Source organism: Schistosoma mansoni, chromosome W (genome assembly GCF_000237925.1).
Source record: "Schistosoma mansoni strain Puerto Rico chromosome W, complete genome".
NCBI classification, from domain to species: domain Eukaryota; kingdom Metazoa; phylum Platyhelminthes; class Trematoda; order Strigeidida; family Schistosomatidae; genus Schistosoma; species Schistosoma mansoni.
In genome coordinates, this window is record NC_031502.1 from 59,036,684 (window position 1) to 59,054,774 (window position 18,091).

The 18,091-nt window shown below is 29.7% G+C and overlaps 2 protein-coding genes across 2 annotated transcripts in view; both read left to right on the forward strand.

Moving 5' to 3' along the window:
- Positions 1-14,796, forward strand: part of Smp_163740 (spectrin-like nuclear envelope protein) — a gene marked incomplete at both ends in the record, with an annotated part of 103,058 nt that extends 88,262 nt beyond the window's left edge. The window contains 4 exons of the mRNA XM_018790327.1: positions 3,186-3,566; positions 5,436-5,955; positions 9,690-10,832; positions 14,783-14,796. Coding sequence (XP_018655682.1) covers positions 3,186-3,566; positions 5,436-5,955; positions 9,690-10,832; positions 14,783-14,796 — 2,058 coding nt within the window. The remainder of the gene's footprint in view (positions 1-3,185; positions 3,567-5,435; positions 5,956-9,689; positions 10,833-14,782) is intronic.
- A 4-nt stretch (positions 14,797-14,800) lies between these two features.
- Positions 14,801-18,091, forward strand: part of Smp_163730 (putative rhoptry protein) — a gene marked incomplete at both ends in the record, with an annotated part of 82,384 nt that continues 79,093 nt past the window's right edge. The window contains 2 exons of the mRNA XM_018790328.1: positions 14,801-14,935; positions 17,648-17,812. Coding sequence (XP_018655683.1) covers positions 14,801-14,935; positions 17,648-17,812 — 300 coding nt within the window. The remainder of the gene's footprint in view (positions 14,936-17,647; positions 17,813-18,091) is intronic.

An 18,091-nucleotide genomic window follows, 5' to 3' on the forward strand; every position in this document is an offset into this window, starting at 1 on the left:
TTATGCTCTCTAAGCGAAAAAAATTCTAAAATCTGTATACCATAATCCAAAGCTGTTATTAATTTGTACATTGTAGATGCTAATGAAATCTCTAATAGATATCAAATGTGCTGCTCTCAGTAGTTGTAATAGAAGTACCGTCAAATTATTTACTTAACAACTTACAATTCACTTATAATAACCAACGTCTGAGATCAGAGAAACAACAGTGTATTGCTATAACTAAATGTCCAAAAAAATTATTTGTAATTTAGTCAGCCATTTGATTCGTTGAGTTGAGTTTTCAGCACAATTAACCAATTGCATCTAACAGTTTTGTTTTAAACGTTTGACAATCTGAGATGAGCTTGTCTATTCATAAAAATCTTCGTGACATTATAATTTAGTGGTATATCATACAAACTTGAAAGCAATACGTCCAATTTTACTGGCAAATAACTGCCTTATTCCCAACAATTTTCCATAAAAAAATCATTCTTTTCTGAATGAAACAGAAGAAATACATCTTGAAGTCAGGCTTTAGTGTACACATACCTGTTATTGATCCCAGGGACTTGACTCCTATCATCTATGTTGTGCTGGATGGTAGTTGATTGAAGCTTAGGAGTCTCAAACGTATAAAAAGTGCACTATGACATCTGCAAATCCTTAGTGATTATATCATTTTTCGGAACACAAAAAGCTATGGAGATAGCTCATTGAAAATGTCATTTAGGCACACAATTTCAGCAAACATTCAGGATTGATAACCAGCGGCAAACAGAGAGTATGGTTTCTAGTAACTTCGAGAAATGAATCAAAATAGCTGGGAGTTTAACAGATGATTCTAAGGAATCCGTGCTGCTCAAAGTTTGGCATATAAATATGAACTTGTCAAATGAGTCATGTAATCATTGTTTAAAAGGTATTCCAAATCAGATCACAGTTATCTTAGTCATTTCAGTTACTTTAAATCAATGTGATAAAAAGAGTATTTAGTCACATCAGATAGACGTACCTGAGTAATATAATTCTGATATTTGTCTAGAGTCGACTGATTATGATTGAACTAAAATTCAATGGACTAGTTTATTTGGTGTTATGTTCTATGACTATCGTGAAGTCATGTCGGATTTACCACACAGTTCAAACTTATAAAGAAGTGGATGAAGAACAAGTTTTGTATAGTTGTACACGTCTGTTACTCATTAGTACATTGTCAAACTGTCATCATTTTCTTATTATTCTGTATTAAACTGTATTCTTGAATATAAGAGTTCAGAAAAACATGACTGTCTTTAAAATAAGTAAATGTTACTATGCATATCGCTTTTTCAATCCTTATACAGTACTATTATAATGTTTAAAAGGAACAAGAATAAATAATCTCGTCATCATATTTTACTACATCTATCTATCTGTACAAAGGTTTCATACTTCCTTTAGGAATTCAAATGAAATATCCATAGTTCAAATCACCTATAGATTAATATGAAGCTTTTATTGTTCATTATGAAAATTGGTTAATTTTTAAAAATTCAGTAACGACTTATCTTAATTATTATCTTCTTAACTGATAATGGAATGTTAGAAGTTAAATAAACATAATAAAGAAAAATGTAATTTTATAGTTGAAATCATGAGTCGATTGAAGTTAGACCACCATGGAAAACCTGGAAGCACTGGACGGCCATTTTGTCCTATTATGGGACTCCTCATCAGCGCACATCCACAATCCCGCCTCACAAGATTCGAACCCAGGGCCTATCAGTCTCGTGCGCGAGCACCTAACAACCAGACCACTGTGCCGGCATCCAACGGTGTTAATATCTAACACCAACCGATCCGTGAAATTGAGCAACCGTTCACCATTGTGTTCAGTGAGTTGGGCGAGACTATAATTTATGGACGACCTTTGAGCGAATCTCAAGTGACCTTGATGAATCCTATCCAATCAGTAAACAGTCAGCATAGAGTAAAAATATATTATACAAAACCAAAGAATTAAAGTGGATACACTTCTTTTATATGGTCCAAAAACTTGTCAAGGTTAGAAAAAGGTTTAAAGGTTCCATAATCGTAATGCACAAGGTAAAGGAACTCATCCATATGGCTCCATAATAGTTGGTCTCTAGAGCCATGATAAGATCACAAAAACCCTCTCAGACTCGACCACATAGCTTTATTATTGTTTGTGTGCACTCCGGTTGTGTAAGTTTATCATTTTTATCATGGATATGTCCCTACAATACTCGTACCACTGAACAGCCGAAGCCTCAGTGAAATCTACGATTATTGCAGCCAATGTTACTGGTACTTTTATCATGCAGTTCGCGGAAATTGTTATAATATGCCTTAATCTCAATCTGGATCGAGTGATAAAGGTTCCTATTCTAGCGAACGTCTTCCTTCAACATATATTACATCGAAAGACAACATCACTGTAGTCTGCACAAGGTCTACAAGTCATTTAATACCCGCAATTACAAATACAGGATTTTCTTAGTAGTTTCATTTGTTGTAGCCGCTTAATTGTCAAGTCTTCTCTATAGTTCTCTGTGAACCGATCGTACATGAGCATCAGATACTGAAATAGGCGCCGTGACCTTGAAATCCCTCAAACGCTTCTGATTGGCTCGTCCATAAATTACAGTCTCGTCGTGAGTTGATATCTCACAACAGACCCGGTTGAACTCCACTGATCACTGCTTCTCACTAGAACGAGACTGATAGGTCCTGGGTTCGAATCTCGCGAGGCGAGATCGTGGATGCAAACTGCTGAAGAGTCCCACAATAGGATGAAACGGCAGTCCAGTGCTTCCAGGTTTTCCTTGGTGGTCTAGCTTCAATTGACTCATGATTTCAACTATGAAAATACTAGATCTCCTCAAAAGCCCCTTCTGATAAAGAAAAATGTGTTCATTCATATCACTAGTCTATTAAGTCATCAATATATATTACTTATTTACGTCTGTTACCACTCGTCGTAGAGGAGCATAGGCTACCGACCAGCATTCTTCATTCAACCCTGTCCTGGGCAATCCTTTTCATGTCTGCTTCCAATTCCCGACACAGTATGTTCTTTGGTCTTCTTTTCCGTTTCCCTTCAGGATATATGCTGCTAAACATGAATTTTTTTGAAATCACTACATTTTAAATAAGATTTGTAATTCTTAGAAATGTTAAATTACTTTTTTTTCTAATAGAAAATTTACAATATAGCAGAAGGACAATTAAGAAAACTGAATTCTTTCTCATCACAAATTGGATCTTCACGTAAATGGTTACAGAAATGTTGTAATGAACATACTGACAAATTGAATGATCTAATCAAAAGTGATTTAGATCATACTGATTCATTAGATCAATTAGAAGCTAAACATAAATGTTTAACAGAATTTGCTTCAATACTCAATAAAGAAGGCGAAGCTCATTTGATAAAATGTCAAGAGGAAATTCAACATATTCTTGACTCTGATGAATGTTATGATACTACAGTGATTATTATGTTGACACGTCGAGAACTGTCTAATTTTCAGTCAGAATTAAACATTATTTCTAGGGAGAATGACAAAGAACTAAAGGAGGTGAGTATTACTTGTATAATCTTTTTTTTCCTGTAAATTGAATACAACATCTCTAAACATAATTAAATGTTTACTGATATAATAAATGTGGACACTGACATGATAAGAAATATATCAATGATGCTGCAATTAAGGGTTACGGAACACATACCTAAATGGCTGCAGAACCAAATGAATCCCAATGGTCAAATAAGATCATAGAATAAATAGACATCTTCCTCCATTGCGAAACATTTGGTTGAAACTGGTTGACATCAAGTCAGCGTTTGTAGTGTTGAACAATAGCCTTCAAGGAAGTATACTAAGATTTATTGAAGCTTTGGCTATACAGAAATTGAAACCCCATTTATGTGTTCAAAAACAATTTGTTCTTACCCTTGACTTACCCTGGTAGTGCTGATTTATTATCCAGAGTAGTCATCACACTGTTTTTGTGTACTTTATTTATTTTCTTTGTTAAGGCTTACCTTAACCTGTCTAGTTGACCTTTTAATTTTCATATAAAAATGTCTTAACAAGTATATGTGTGATCAGATTGTTCGAAATGTATTGCGCTAATATATCACATAATTCTAATAAACTTCGTCTTCTCATAGCATTATTGAAATTTAACGACTAAGTTGATTTGGATATACTTCTCAAACATTCTATCACTACTCATTTGAACACATAATACTACCTAGTTTAAGAGTAGATTGGAAGAAAGTCAGGGTTGATCACAAAGGAACATGGAAGTAGTTGAATATTGATCTGAAAAATATAAGTAGGTACTGATATGCTTGATGCTAATTCGATTTTTCTCGGTAAACGAACGAGGGTCAATGACACAGTGACACGATAGGCTATTATAATCCGTTGTCCCAGGCCCCGCTAACTAGAGGAAGAAGTCCAAGGTGAAGTAGGGGAAATATATTCCGTAAGCAGACGAGTACAAGCAATCGTAAGGGAAAAAACTCAAACGTATATATACAGCGATAAATTATCCTTGGGCAGCATTACAAAATAGCACACTAAAAGATACAACAGACCAACAGCATTTAAGATATTTTGCAAGTGGGAAGTTCGACTCGAAGGTGAAAAGAACGCTTTTGACGCGAAAACAAAGAAATTCAAATTTTCAAAATAAAATTACAAAATTAGCCCATTTACCAAGTAAGTTCTGGCAATTTAACATCCCCAACAGGTACAAATCCCTGATGGACGAGTACGTAATCATTGCGATCAATAGTCAGATGACATATAAAATGACACAATCAATGTTTTATCCAGTAAATCCATTACGTTCTTTTCCAATCAAGATCACATTTTGCCCATTTTTTTACAATCAGAAATAGTAATATTGTAGTGTGGTCTACTTATATCCATATAAGTGGTATATGGCGATGGTCAGACATAGAATGTCTTTTGGCAGAAGACCGATAGGGAAAGAACTGAAATGAAGCTCAATTGGTAGAAAAATGCATAAACAATGAAATTAGAGAAGATGGACTGATATTTACAGAAGAAACAGTGAAGATTGAGACAATTGGTTGTTATTTTGCAAATTAACTGTTGACTGTATGGTTATCAGAATTTAATGAGATAGTCTGTAATTTTTGCTTAAGTACATTCGATTGTTCCCACCCGTGTTCTGTTTACTACAATATTACTTTGACTTATTATTGTCATCTAGCTGTGTATAGGTGATATATTTGACAACTCGATTCGTAGTACATCTGTACCATGTTCTCATTCATTTTGACTGGCTTACTGATTTATAACATAGAAGTCAACTTGAGTTACCTTTTAATCATAATATTATTGCAATTCTGCCTTAGACTTACTGATCATTCACAGTATTTCTTACAATCATTTATTTCATCTAAATAGATTGAAGCTAAAATCGCTCGTCAGTCTAAATTTATCAGTCATATTGAAGCTGAGGAAAAATGGTTGAATGATCTTGAAAACAAGATGAATCAAGATCATAGTCATTTAAACAATTCTCAATCCACTGCTGAACTATTACAGAACATCCAGACCGAGACCGATCGTTATAATCAACTACTTAGTAATATAAATACTCATGATCAACAAATTGATGAACAGTTATATCCTGAAGCTCAATCATTGAAAGATTCTTCATCATTGCAAAGAATTGACAATTTGAAAGGTCAAATCAAAACGTTGAAACAAAATTTGGAAAAAATGGTTACTAATTTAAATGTACAAACTAAATCAATTCATGCTTTTCAACAAGCTGTAGAAAAATTTAAATTAAATCTTAAGAATTTTGAAAGTCAAAGGAGTTCAATCTTAGAAGCACAGACAGTTAGTTATGTAAACATGGAAAGTGATAGTCAGTTATTAGAAGAGTTTTATATGAACATGAAAAAGCAAATCGAAGTAAGTTCATCTAATAACCAATTTATATGTCGTGAAAACGATACTTGTTTGTCATTACGGGATTGCAAAAGCTGTTTAATTTAATTAAAATCATGAATTGATGGAAGTTAGACAACTATTGAAAGTGTGGAAGGACTGAACAGTCGTTTTGTCTTAGTATAGGACTCCTCGAAAGCGGAAATCTAACCCAGGACTTTCAATATCTTGTGAGAAATAGTTCATATAAGTGAATGATGCAACTTATGATTATAATTACATATGAATTTATCGTATAATGAAAATTGATTTATGAAGTTATTAGATCAACCATAATTATCAACAGTCTCTTGGACAAAAAAGTCGAGTCCATTTGAGCAGTTCACCATTGAAATTAGCAAGACAACTAGCCTAACTCACCACTATAATACGAAAATACTAGTGTCTAAGATTACACGACCATTAGACTGAATACTCTATCAACACCCTGTATACACAGAATGAGATCAAGTTATATCAGATACATTATTTGAGACCAAATATCTGAGACCTGAGTTTAAGGTAAATAATACTTTATTTGATACAACTATAAACAGCCTATACTCAATAAATTCCGGAATAGAAATCAATGATACAAAAATAAAATCAGATAACAAATAATCAGAAGGGGTTTTTTGTGGAGATCTAGTATTTTCATAGTTGGAATCATGAGTCAATTGAAGCTAGACCACCATCGGAAACCTAGAAGCACTGGACGACCGTTTCGTCCTATTATGGGACTCCTCAGCAGTGCGCACCCACGATTCCGCACTCGCGAGATTCGAACCCAGGACCTACCAGTTACGAGCCAGAGCCCCTAACCGATAGACCACTGAGCCGGCATCCAACGGTGTTAATGTCTAACTTCAACCAATCCACGAAATTGAGCAACCGTTCACCAATTGTCTTCAGTGGGTTGATATCTCACAACAGACGTGGTTTGAACTCCACTGGTCACTGCTTCTCATTAGAACTCCAGGAACCATCTCTTGAAGTCAGTCACTAGTGAGCATATGATTATTACTATCAGAAAGGGTTTTTGTGGAGAGTCAATTGACGCCAGTGCTTCCAGGTTTTCCCTTGTGGTCTAGGTTCAATTAACTTACGCTTTCAACTATGAAAATACTAAATCTCTACAAAAAACCGCTTCTGATAATTATAAATTTTGATTATTATAATCTATACATCTACTTCTACTTTTATATATTTATAACTTCTTGTTATGATTTTAATTTATTTTTTCTTTCAAATCTAAGGATCTTCGTACAAATCAATCTGAATTACTTAAACAATTAAATGATATAGAATATCTTACTAAATCAATTAATCCTATACCAAATAATGATCTAGATCAACTACAACAAGAATATGATCAATTTCATCATAATCTTGAACAAAATCATGAAACTATTCAAATCATTTTAAATGAATTCAAACAATTAAATCAATTAATCAATAATATAAAAAATTATTTAAAACAAAATTTAAATCAAATTTCAATGATCATTCAAAAAGAACCAAACTATTTAAATGTTAATAATTTAAATTTAAATGAATTAAATCAATTTTATCAATTTAATTTTAATGAAATTAAACAAATTTGTCATGATTTAGGTATAGAATTAACTAATGAATTATCCCTATTAAATCATAATGAATCATCTAAATTTTCATTATTACATAATGAAATTAATGAAAAATTTAATAAAATTTTATTGATTATTAAAAATAATTCATTAAAACAATCAAATCATTTAACAAAAATACAAAAAAATTTGAATCAATTTATTGAAAAATCAATAAATGATATTGATCATCAATTTATTGATTTATCACAATTAATGAATCATTTAAATCAAATAATAACTTATTCAAATGAAATTGAATCAAAATTTAATTCCATTCAAGTTGAATATGATAATATTCAATTAAAATTATTAAATGAATCTAATGACATTTTTATTCAATCATTAAATCAATTAATCAATCAATTAAATAATGAAATTAATCCATATGAAATAACTTTTAATAAATTCATACAAAATATACAAACAAAAAATCGATTTTTTATAAATATTAATCATTATTTATTAAATTATTTAAAACAATTCATCAATAAAAAAGAGATATTAATGAATAATATTAAAGAAACAATTAAAAAATATGAACAATTTAATAATATTGAATTAAATTATTTAAATAATTTTAATGATATAAATAATGAATTTGATCAATTATTGATTTTATTACAATCAATAAATCAATTCAATAATATTGATTTTGATCAACAAATTCAATCCATAACCGATCAATATTCAAAATTAAATAATCGATATAAAACGATATATGATAATTTTATTAAAACAAATGTTCAAAGTAATAAAATTAATGAATTAAATACACAAATTTCTATAAAAATTGAAAAATTTAATGAACATTTAAATCAATTAAAACAAAATTATGAAAAACAAAAAATAAATTCTAATTTAATTCAAAAAAATTTAAATCAAATAAAAGATTATTTAAATCAATATCGTATACAAATTATCAAAAATATTAATCAATTTTCTATAAAATCAATAAATGATTTAACATTTGAACAAATAGTCAATAATTTTTTGATTGATTTAAATGATTATTTAAATGATTTTCAAAAACTACAAGAAATAATCAATAAAATGGATATTGATTTGAATGAATATTCAAAATTTAAAAAAATTATTGATTTATCAAAACTAATAATGGAAATCAATAATCTAAATAATAAAAATTCTTCATCATTGATTAATTGGAATGATTTTTTAAATGAATTAAGTAGTATCATTGAATGGTTACAAAATATTATTCATGAATTTAATATAATACAATCAAATTATCAAAATTTATTAAATAAAATTAAACAACTACAAAACAATTATAATGATATATTACAATTATATAATGAAAAATCAAATTATCAAAACATCGATATTCATTATATAATCAATAATGAAAAATCAATAAAATTAAAATTAATTCATGAATTAGATCAAATAAAACAATTACAATTATTTAATTTATTAAATAATTTACAATTAATTAAACAACAATCTAACCAATTATATAATAAACCTCAATCGAATATACAATTAAAATTTATTGATGATTTATTGATTAATGATTTTATTAATCAAATGGATCAATCATTATCATTATTATCTAATAATATTAATAATACTATTACACAATATAAATCGATATATGATAATGAATATCAATTCAATCAATTATATCATTCCATAAATGAATGGATACATAATTATGAAAATGATTTATTGAATATTGAACAACAAATATCTAATCTTATAATTGAACCTATTCAATTTTATGATTCTTTAAATATATCCATCATTGATAAAAATATTGAAAATTATTTAAATGATCTTCAAAATTTAAATAATCAATATTTTAATGGTGAAAAATTATTACAATCATTAATCAATAAATTTAATCAATATGATGAATTATGTAATCATTTAGAAATCAATAAATTAAATCATCGTATAACAGAAATCAATAAATCACGTTTAAATTATATTAAAACGAATTTATTACAATATAAAAATAATTTAGATCAGTTTATCTCAAAAGGTAATACTATTAATGAACAGTTAAATAAATATGAACAACGTATTGATAAATTAAAACAAATTTCAATATTATTAAAAATCAATAAATTAGAAGATTTATTGATCAATGAAACATTAACTGATACATTAAAATTGAATGAATTATTGATTGAATTGGAAGGATTCAAACATGACGTATTAGATCCTTATGAAGTATTATATAATAAAACTGATTTAAAATTACCTAAAGATTATGTAACTAATTTTAAAAAACGTTATGATACATGTTTAACTATCGTAAAAGATAAAACGGAAGAAATTCAAAATCATATAATGAAATTAAGAAAATTAAAAGAAAAGGTCGAAGAGTTTAATAAATCTTTTGAAGGAGCTCATATAAAGTATAAAATGTTATTCAATCAGTTTAAAATTGAATTTGATGAACAATATACACATTGTAAATTAAGTGAAATATGTCAATTAATTATGAAAATGATGCAACAAATAATTAGTCATTTAAAAGAATATGATTTAAATTTTATAGAAAAATTACAAACTACTCTAAAAGATATAAGTAGTCAAGCTTTAGAATGTGAATTAAAATTGGCATTTGAGAATTCATTATTATTTGATCGATTGAATTCATTGAAATCTGAAATAACAGATTATACACATGGTCTTGATGAATTGTATAATCAACTAAAGAGTCATACTACAGATATTATAAATTATGAACAATGGTTTGAAAATATAGACAAACAATATCAACAAACAAAAACTAATTATACCATAGGAAATTTAGTATTCAATAAAAGTTCTTTATATCAATCCATTACGGAATGTTCAATTCATGAATTAGAAAATGAATCAAATAATAATTCAGCTAGTTTAGGACAACTTAATTCACACTATCAAAAATCATTACAAACGCTTCTTGAATTACGTAAACTAGTCCTGGAATATAATCCATCCATTAATATCCTTACAGAAAAATTATTAACATTAATTAGACAAATAATCAATATTCATAAATCATTTTCAAAAATCAATATTGATTTACAATCAAATCGTCAAATAATCAATAATCCTATGATATATGGTATTGATATTATTGAACAAAATTGTATAAATATGAAATCAATATATCAAAATTTAATGAATCATATTAATCAAGATATTAATAATATACAAATTAAATCAACTTATTTAATACAATTAATACAATCCAATAAAGATTTAGATATATGGATCAAAGATTGTTTACAATTTATTAATCAAATCAAACAAGAAACTAATTATACTACTAATAATAATGATAATGATAATGGTAGAATAGATCAAATTCAATTAAAATTAGATATTGGTAAAACCTATTTACAATCTATACATGAATGGATAGAACAATTAAAACAACATACTACCACTACTAATACTACTACTACTACTAATAGTACTACTACTACTAATACCACTAATAATAGTAATGAAATCAATACAATAATCAATAATTTATTCAATCAACAATATAAACGATCTAATGAAATCTATCAATATATCATTAAATTAATTAATACCATTAAACAACAACAATTAAAACAAAATCAATTAAAACAATCTATTGAATTAGAATATTTATCATATGAAGATTGGTTTAAAAAATGGAAAGAAAATTTGAATTTAATAAAAATTAAAATATCAAAATTATTGATTAATAATAATAATAATGAATTAAATGAATTTAATTTAATCAATATTGAAATTAATCAATTATTGAATGAATTAAATGAATTAAATAAAGAATTAATCAATAAACAAACATTATTATTAACAATTAATAATACTAATAATAATAATAATAATAATACTAATATTAATAATAATAATAAATTAGAATTCAATCAATCAATCGATAAAAAATTATCAATCATGATTAATGAAATGAAAGAAAATCAATTATCAATTGAACAAATAATTTTATGTTTAAAACGTGTGAAAACAAAATTAAAAGAATTTTTTGAATGTATTAAAACAAATAAACAATGGATAAATGAAATAAATGAACAATTAAATAAAATAAAAAATGATGAAGTAAGTTTTTATTTTGAAATGAGATGAGACTGGTCAGCTGGATGAACCTGCAACTTATAGTTAATGTTCACTCTGGGATTGCAATCGATCAGTCTCTTATTGGCATATGATTAATCACATTCCTAAACTTCAATCGGAAGATTCAAACAAACAATACTAAGTGAATTTAAACTTTATCCCATTACACAAGCAAGTGGCTCTCAGTACTCAGTAGCTGAGTGGATTACACGATGGCGTTTGAAACGAACAATACTGGGTTCGAGTTGCAGAGTGAACATCAACTCTGAGATGCAGATATATCCAGCTGAAGAATCCCAAATAGGGCGAAACGCGTGTCCTCGATTCCACTGCTAGCCACTATCCATCTTAGCTTATAATGCTTGTGAATTAAGTTGATACTGAGGCAATATGTAATACGCATCTAATGCATTCAGTTCTTAATTACAGTCATTTTGAACATTTTTCAAATTGAATACCACTACATACCTGTATGAACGGCGATATTTTTCCCCACATGAAACAAAACCTTTCTTTTTTTGAAAAAAACAGCTAATAATGAATTATAAGCAAAGATGGATAGTGGCTAGCAGTGGAATACAGGACGCGCGTTTCGTCCTATTCGGGACTTGTCAGATGTTCACTGTGTGACACGAACCCAGTACCGTTCGCTTCAAACGTCATCGCTTTTTCCATTTAGCTACTGAGTGCTTATCTATAATATCTACATATACAAATAAAACAAAATAATTAAATGAAATAATAAATTTTGTTGTTAAATGATTCTATTAAAACAAAATGACATGTCTGCAATTTTGCTAGAATTTAAATATAAATTGAAAAAAAGGTGAAATCTTGTTTTCTTTATGTCTGAGTTTCTCTTTTTTTTCAATTTTTGATAACAACTATTGGCAAATTTACATTTCATCCTCTTACTTTTGGATAACCTTCTTGGTATTGAATGTTGTTACATCGACAATGAAATAGTCGCTATTAAACATTGAATAACCTCATAAACGTATATCAGGACACAGTATCTAAGTAGATAACGCGATAGCGTTTGAAGCGAATGGTACTGTGTTCAAGTCCTAGAGTGAACATCAACTGTGAAATACAGGTAGATCCAGATGATGAGTCCCAAATAGGGCGAAACGCGTGTCCTGGATTTCACTGCTAGCCACTATCCATCTATACTTATAATGTTTGTGTATTAAAGTAATATCGAGGCAATACTCACAGTATGCATATATGGCCAATAAGAGACTGATCAATTGTAATCACAAACATCCGTGGGAAGATTCAAACAAACTAATAATGAATATTATGATGTAGTTTTATTTTCTGAGCTGGATAGTTTGATCATGGAACTTTCATCGTTATTCTGAACGACATCATCAGCACAAACTCCAGATAGAAGTGAAATGTTTAAATTTCTCCACATATAGTTCACAGCTTATCCTGTACACCTTGATATTGATTGATTCTTGTTGACCTTTATTTAATCTATCATTGTTTATTTCTTTATTTTAATTGTATCTCCATCAAAATCATTCACCTGAACTATAAATCTTCTCCATCATTTCATATGTAATTTTTTTTTGGTTATAATTTTCATAGAGTCCAATCAGAATATCACCTTATCCACCATCTAAAGCTGAATCTATGAAACCTGAATATTCAACAACTAATACACAATATTTAATAAATACAGAACAAAATCTGTCATTAAAACAATCCAATGAATTAAAACCAATTACATCATCATCCTCATCATCCCCCTCGTCATCATCATTTCTAATGAATCATTTATTACAACAATATCATATTAAATTTGATAAAATCAATAATTTTATGAATGATATTAATAATAAATCAATAATATTAATTAATAATATGAATAATTTATTTAATGAATTTGAAAATGATTTAATTGAATTACAAATTAATTATACAATAATAATCAATAATATTGATTTTATACAAAATTCTATTCAATCTATATATAAAAATATTATTAATAATAAAAATAATATACAATTAATAATTAATCAATTAAATCAATTAAATAATCAATTAAATTATTATAAACAATGGTTAATGAATAATTTATTAAAAATTAAAAATTTAAGTCAAAAATCAATAATTGGTATTAATGATTTATCAATAAATCAATATATCAAAGATAATAATAATAATCAATTGATTATTGATATTTATTATCCAATTGATGGAATTATACAAAATTATCAAGTAAAAAATGATATTATTATTTTTATTTTTTTAATTTTTTTTCCTGTTTCTATTCATGATTTGCTTTATTCATGTATAGATTTGTTGGAGTCAGACAACGCTGTCTACTCTCCCCTTTCCTTTTCCTTCTGGTGATTGACTAGATTATGAAGAATTCAACATCTGAGGGGAAATACGGAATACAATGGATTTCTCAGAATCAATTAGATGATTTGGAATTCGCAGATGACCTAACCCTCCTATTTCATACACACGAACAAATACAGATGAAGTTAACAAATGTAGCAGCAGCCTCTGCGTCAATAGGTCTCAATATACATAAAGGAAAAAGCAAGATTCTCAAATACAACACGGGAAAACACCAAACCAATCACACTTGATGGTGAAACTCAGGAAGAGGTGGAAAAATTCACGTACCTGGGAAACATCGTTGATAAACAAGGAGGTTCGGATGTAGATGTAAAAGCGATGATAGACAAAGCAAGGGCAGCATTTCTACGATTGAAGAACATATGGAAATCAAAACAACTGTCAACTAAATTCAAAGTGAGAATCTTCAATACGAACATCAAGACAGTCAGTTAGTAGTTCTCCACGTTTCAGCTCCGTACTCCATCTGAGGAACGATTGTTCTATCCAGTATAGCTCGATTCGTTCATCACGATAGGTAAGCCCGACCACCACGTGAAGGTAGCAGCAAAGGTCGGTCCTACGTTGTAGCTGACTGAATGACTGACTGATAATTAATAATATCTTCACAAACTATCTACCTTAAGTAGATTTAAAGAACGTTTTTAAATGTTTCAGAAACAAAACCCACATTTAATAATATAAACTAATCAATGTTATTTTTGTTTATATTTTCAACATCAGGTATTTCAAAGTGAATTAATGTCACAAAAATCTGAATTAACTCAATTAAATAGTTTATGTGAATCAATTCAACAAACAACTAATGATTCTGGTGCTAGAAATTCTTTAAATCAATTATTAATGCAATATCATAATTTAATTAAAAGTTGTGAAGTAAGTAATGATAAGAGAGATAAAAGTTTTTTGCTGGGGATGTTAAATTCCCAGAACTTACTTGGTAAACAACCTATTTTGAAATTTTGAATTTCTTTGTTTTCACGCCAAAAGAGCTCTTTTCACTTTCGAGTCGTATTTCCCACTTGGAAATATCTTAGATGCTATTGGTCCGTTGTATCTTTTAGTGTGCTATTTTGTAATGCTTCCCAAGGACAATTTTATGTTGTATATATACGTTTGATTTCTTCCTATTGTGATTGCTTGTGCTTCTGACTGCTTACGGAATATATCTTCCTCACTTCCAACTTGAACTTCTTACTCTAGTTAGCTAGGTCGGGGACGCGTCAGAATAGCTAGCTTATTAGTCTCTGGTCACAAGTCTTTGTTCCGTTCGCTGACTAAGTGAATTCAAAACCGCTTCGGACATTACTTACTTACGCCTGTTACTCGCAATGGAGCATAGGCCGCCGACCACCATTCTCAAACCCACTCTGTCCTGAGCCTTCTTTTCTAGTTCTATCCAGTTCTTGTTCATTCTTCTCGTGTCTGTCTCAATTTCTCGGCGTAATGTGTTCTTTGATCTTCCTCTTCTCCTTTGACCTTCAGGATTCCATGTGAGGGCTTGTCTTGTGACGCAATTAGGTGATTTCCTCAAGGTGTGCCCAATCCACTTCCAGCGCTTCTTCCTGATTTGTTCCTCTGCTGGAATCTGGTTTGTTGTCTCCCACAGTAACTTGTTGCTGATAGTGTCTGGCCATCTGATCCGAAGTATCTTGCGTAGACAGCTGTTAATAAACACTTGTATCTTCTGGATAATGGCTTTCGCAGTTCTCCACGTCTCCGCCCCATACAGTAGAACTGTCTTGACATTTGTATTGAAAATTCTAACCTTGGTGTTGGTTGACAATTGTTTTGAGCTCCAGATGTTTTTCAGTTGTAAGTATGCTGCTCTTGCTTTGCCGATCCGCGCCCTCGCTTCAGACATAACAGTTTTTAATATTGAAAAAATATTTTAATGAATCATTCTATGGTGTGTGCTACTTATGTCAATAGATATAAGTAGTATGTATCATCAATAGAAAGTGAAATATCTGACGGATAAAGTTTAAGAAGATCAAAGAGAAGAGAATGACAACAGAGAGTGATTGATATGGAAATAAAGGAACAATGAAGTCTGTGATCATTGATTAATATTTTTGAAATGAAGTATTTAATGTATGGTTCTCAGATGTTACTAAGTAATTCAGTAATTTTGTAATCAAATACATTCGATTGTTCCCACTTTCGTTCTCGTTCACTACAATTGAATTCAGTTATCAACAGGTTTTTAACATTCGGCTAACCAACTACGTAGAGAAAAAAAAATATCCAGACTACATGAGGAGATTTTCATGTCAAATGCCGAATATTGATGTTTAGAGATTGTATATATTTGTAGATTTTTCGAATGGCAAAAATAATTAATCCATAACCTGAAACTTATGATTAATTTACTCACTTATAGTAAAACAGTCACATTTACACCATTTACACGCATCCAGGATCTCGCACGTGGGATTCAGCTCAGTGGTCTAAAGGTTAGGCGTTCACGCGTGAGACCGAAAGTCTTGGGTTCGGATCTCACATGCGGGACCATGGATGCTCAATTCTGAGGGTCCCATACTAGTACAAAACGGCCGTACAGTGTTTCCAGGTTATTAACAGTGGTCTAACACTCATCAATCCACGATCTCAATCAAAATATAATTATTATTTGTTACATCGAAGTGATAGTTTCCAAAAAATTTTGATTTAAAAAGTTGTCAACGATCAATAAGAAAATAAACGTATTATATTATTTATGTAAAAAATGTCATGATTAATTATGAAAAGAAATGTTTCTTACAGTAATTTGTAGTTTCTATAAAATAATCTGTTGGCAAGTAAAATGGGAATATGTTATGGAACAACCAAACTTCGAGATGAGATGGTGATTGGAGGTGGTCAACAGGAAACCCTGAACCCAGGTTTCGTGCTACTTGGCACTCGTCAGCAAGGTGTACCTGTAATCGTGAGGGAACTGATGCTCCCTGACGGATTCGATCCCGTATCACTCAGCTTCACAGTCAGAGACGTTACCACTGAGCTATCCTGGCCGCGACCGACCTCCTGTAGGACTGATATGTAATCACAATTGATTGATCACTGGGTAGTGATCAATGTCATGCGTGTCAAGTTCTTCTTAGTGCTGATCGAATGCAATCGATCAAGTTGCAATGTGGTCACTAGTCTAGGTGGCTCGACACTGCGTGCACTATGTTGAGATAAGATGGTGGTTGGAGGTGGTCAACATTAAACCCTGGACCCGGGTTTCGTGCTACTTGGCACTCGTCAGTAAGGTGTACGTGTAATCTTGAGGGAACTGATACTCCCCGACGCATGATATTGATCACCACCCAGTGATCAATCAATTGTGATAACAACCAAACGTTGCATAACAGTCTAAAGTTTGATAACAAGTGACAAAGAATTATTGACGATTACTTTTTTCAGATGTTTATCATATCATAGTGTGTTAGTACACCGTTTTTTTTTCAAGCATTTCCACACTTTATGGAAGATTTCTACTTACTTTCAATTGTCAATCACTGTTCATTATGTATATCTGTTAAACTAATCTTATATCAACATTTCATTGTAAATTATTTAAATATCTTCTATTTCCTTTAGGATGTTTTATCTAAACTTCAACTTGTATTTATGGAAAATAGAGAATTTCAAGTATTATGTAATAGTATTAGAAATCTTCTGAATACTTTAACAACAGAACTAAAAAGTATCAATACAAATGATCAGAATCCAAATTTATCTGAGAACCATTTGAATACAATTACGGTAAGTTTATTTAAATCTTTTCAAATTGTTGCCAAAATAATGAAGGTCATTTCTATCATTTTATTTTTTGAAGTTTATTCAAACTAAAGATGCCTTGACAACCATAAATAAAATTGATGTTATACTCATAAAAAAATGAGTTTAAAGGTAACAATACCAAGGTTGAACTAGATAGTTTCAAATAAATTGAGCATTGAGTAGAAAGTTAATAATAAATATATTTCAGAGGGGGTTTTGTGGAGAATTTAGTATTTTCATAGTTGAAATCATGAGTCAATT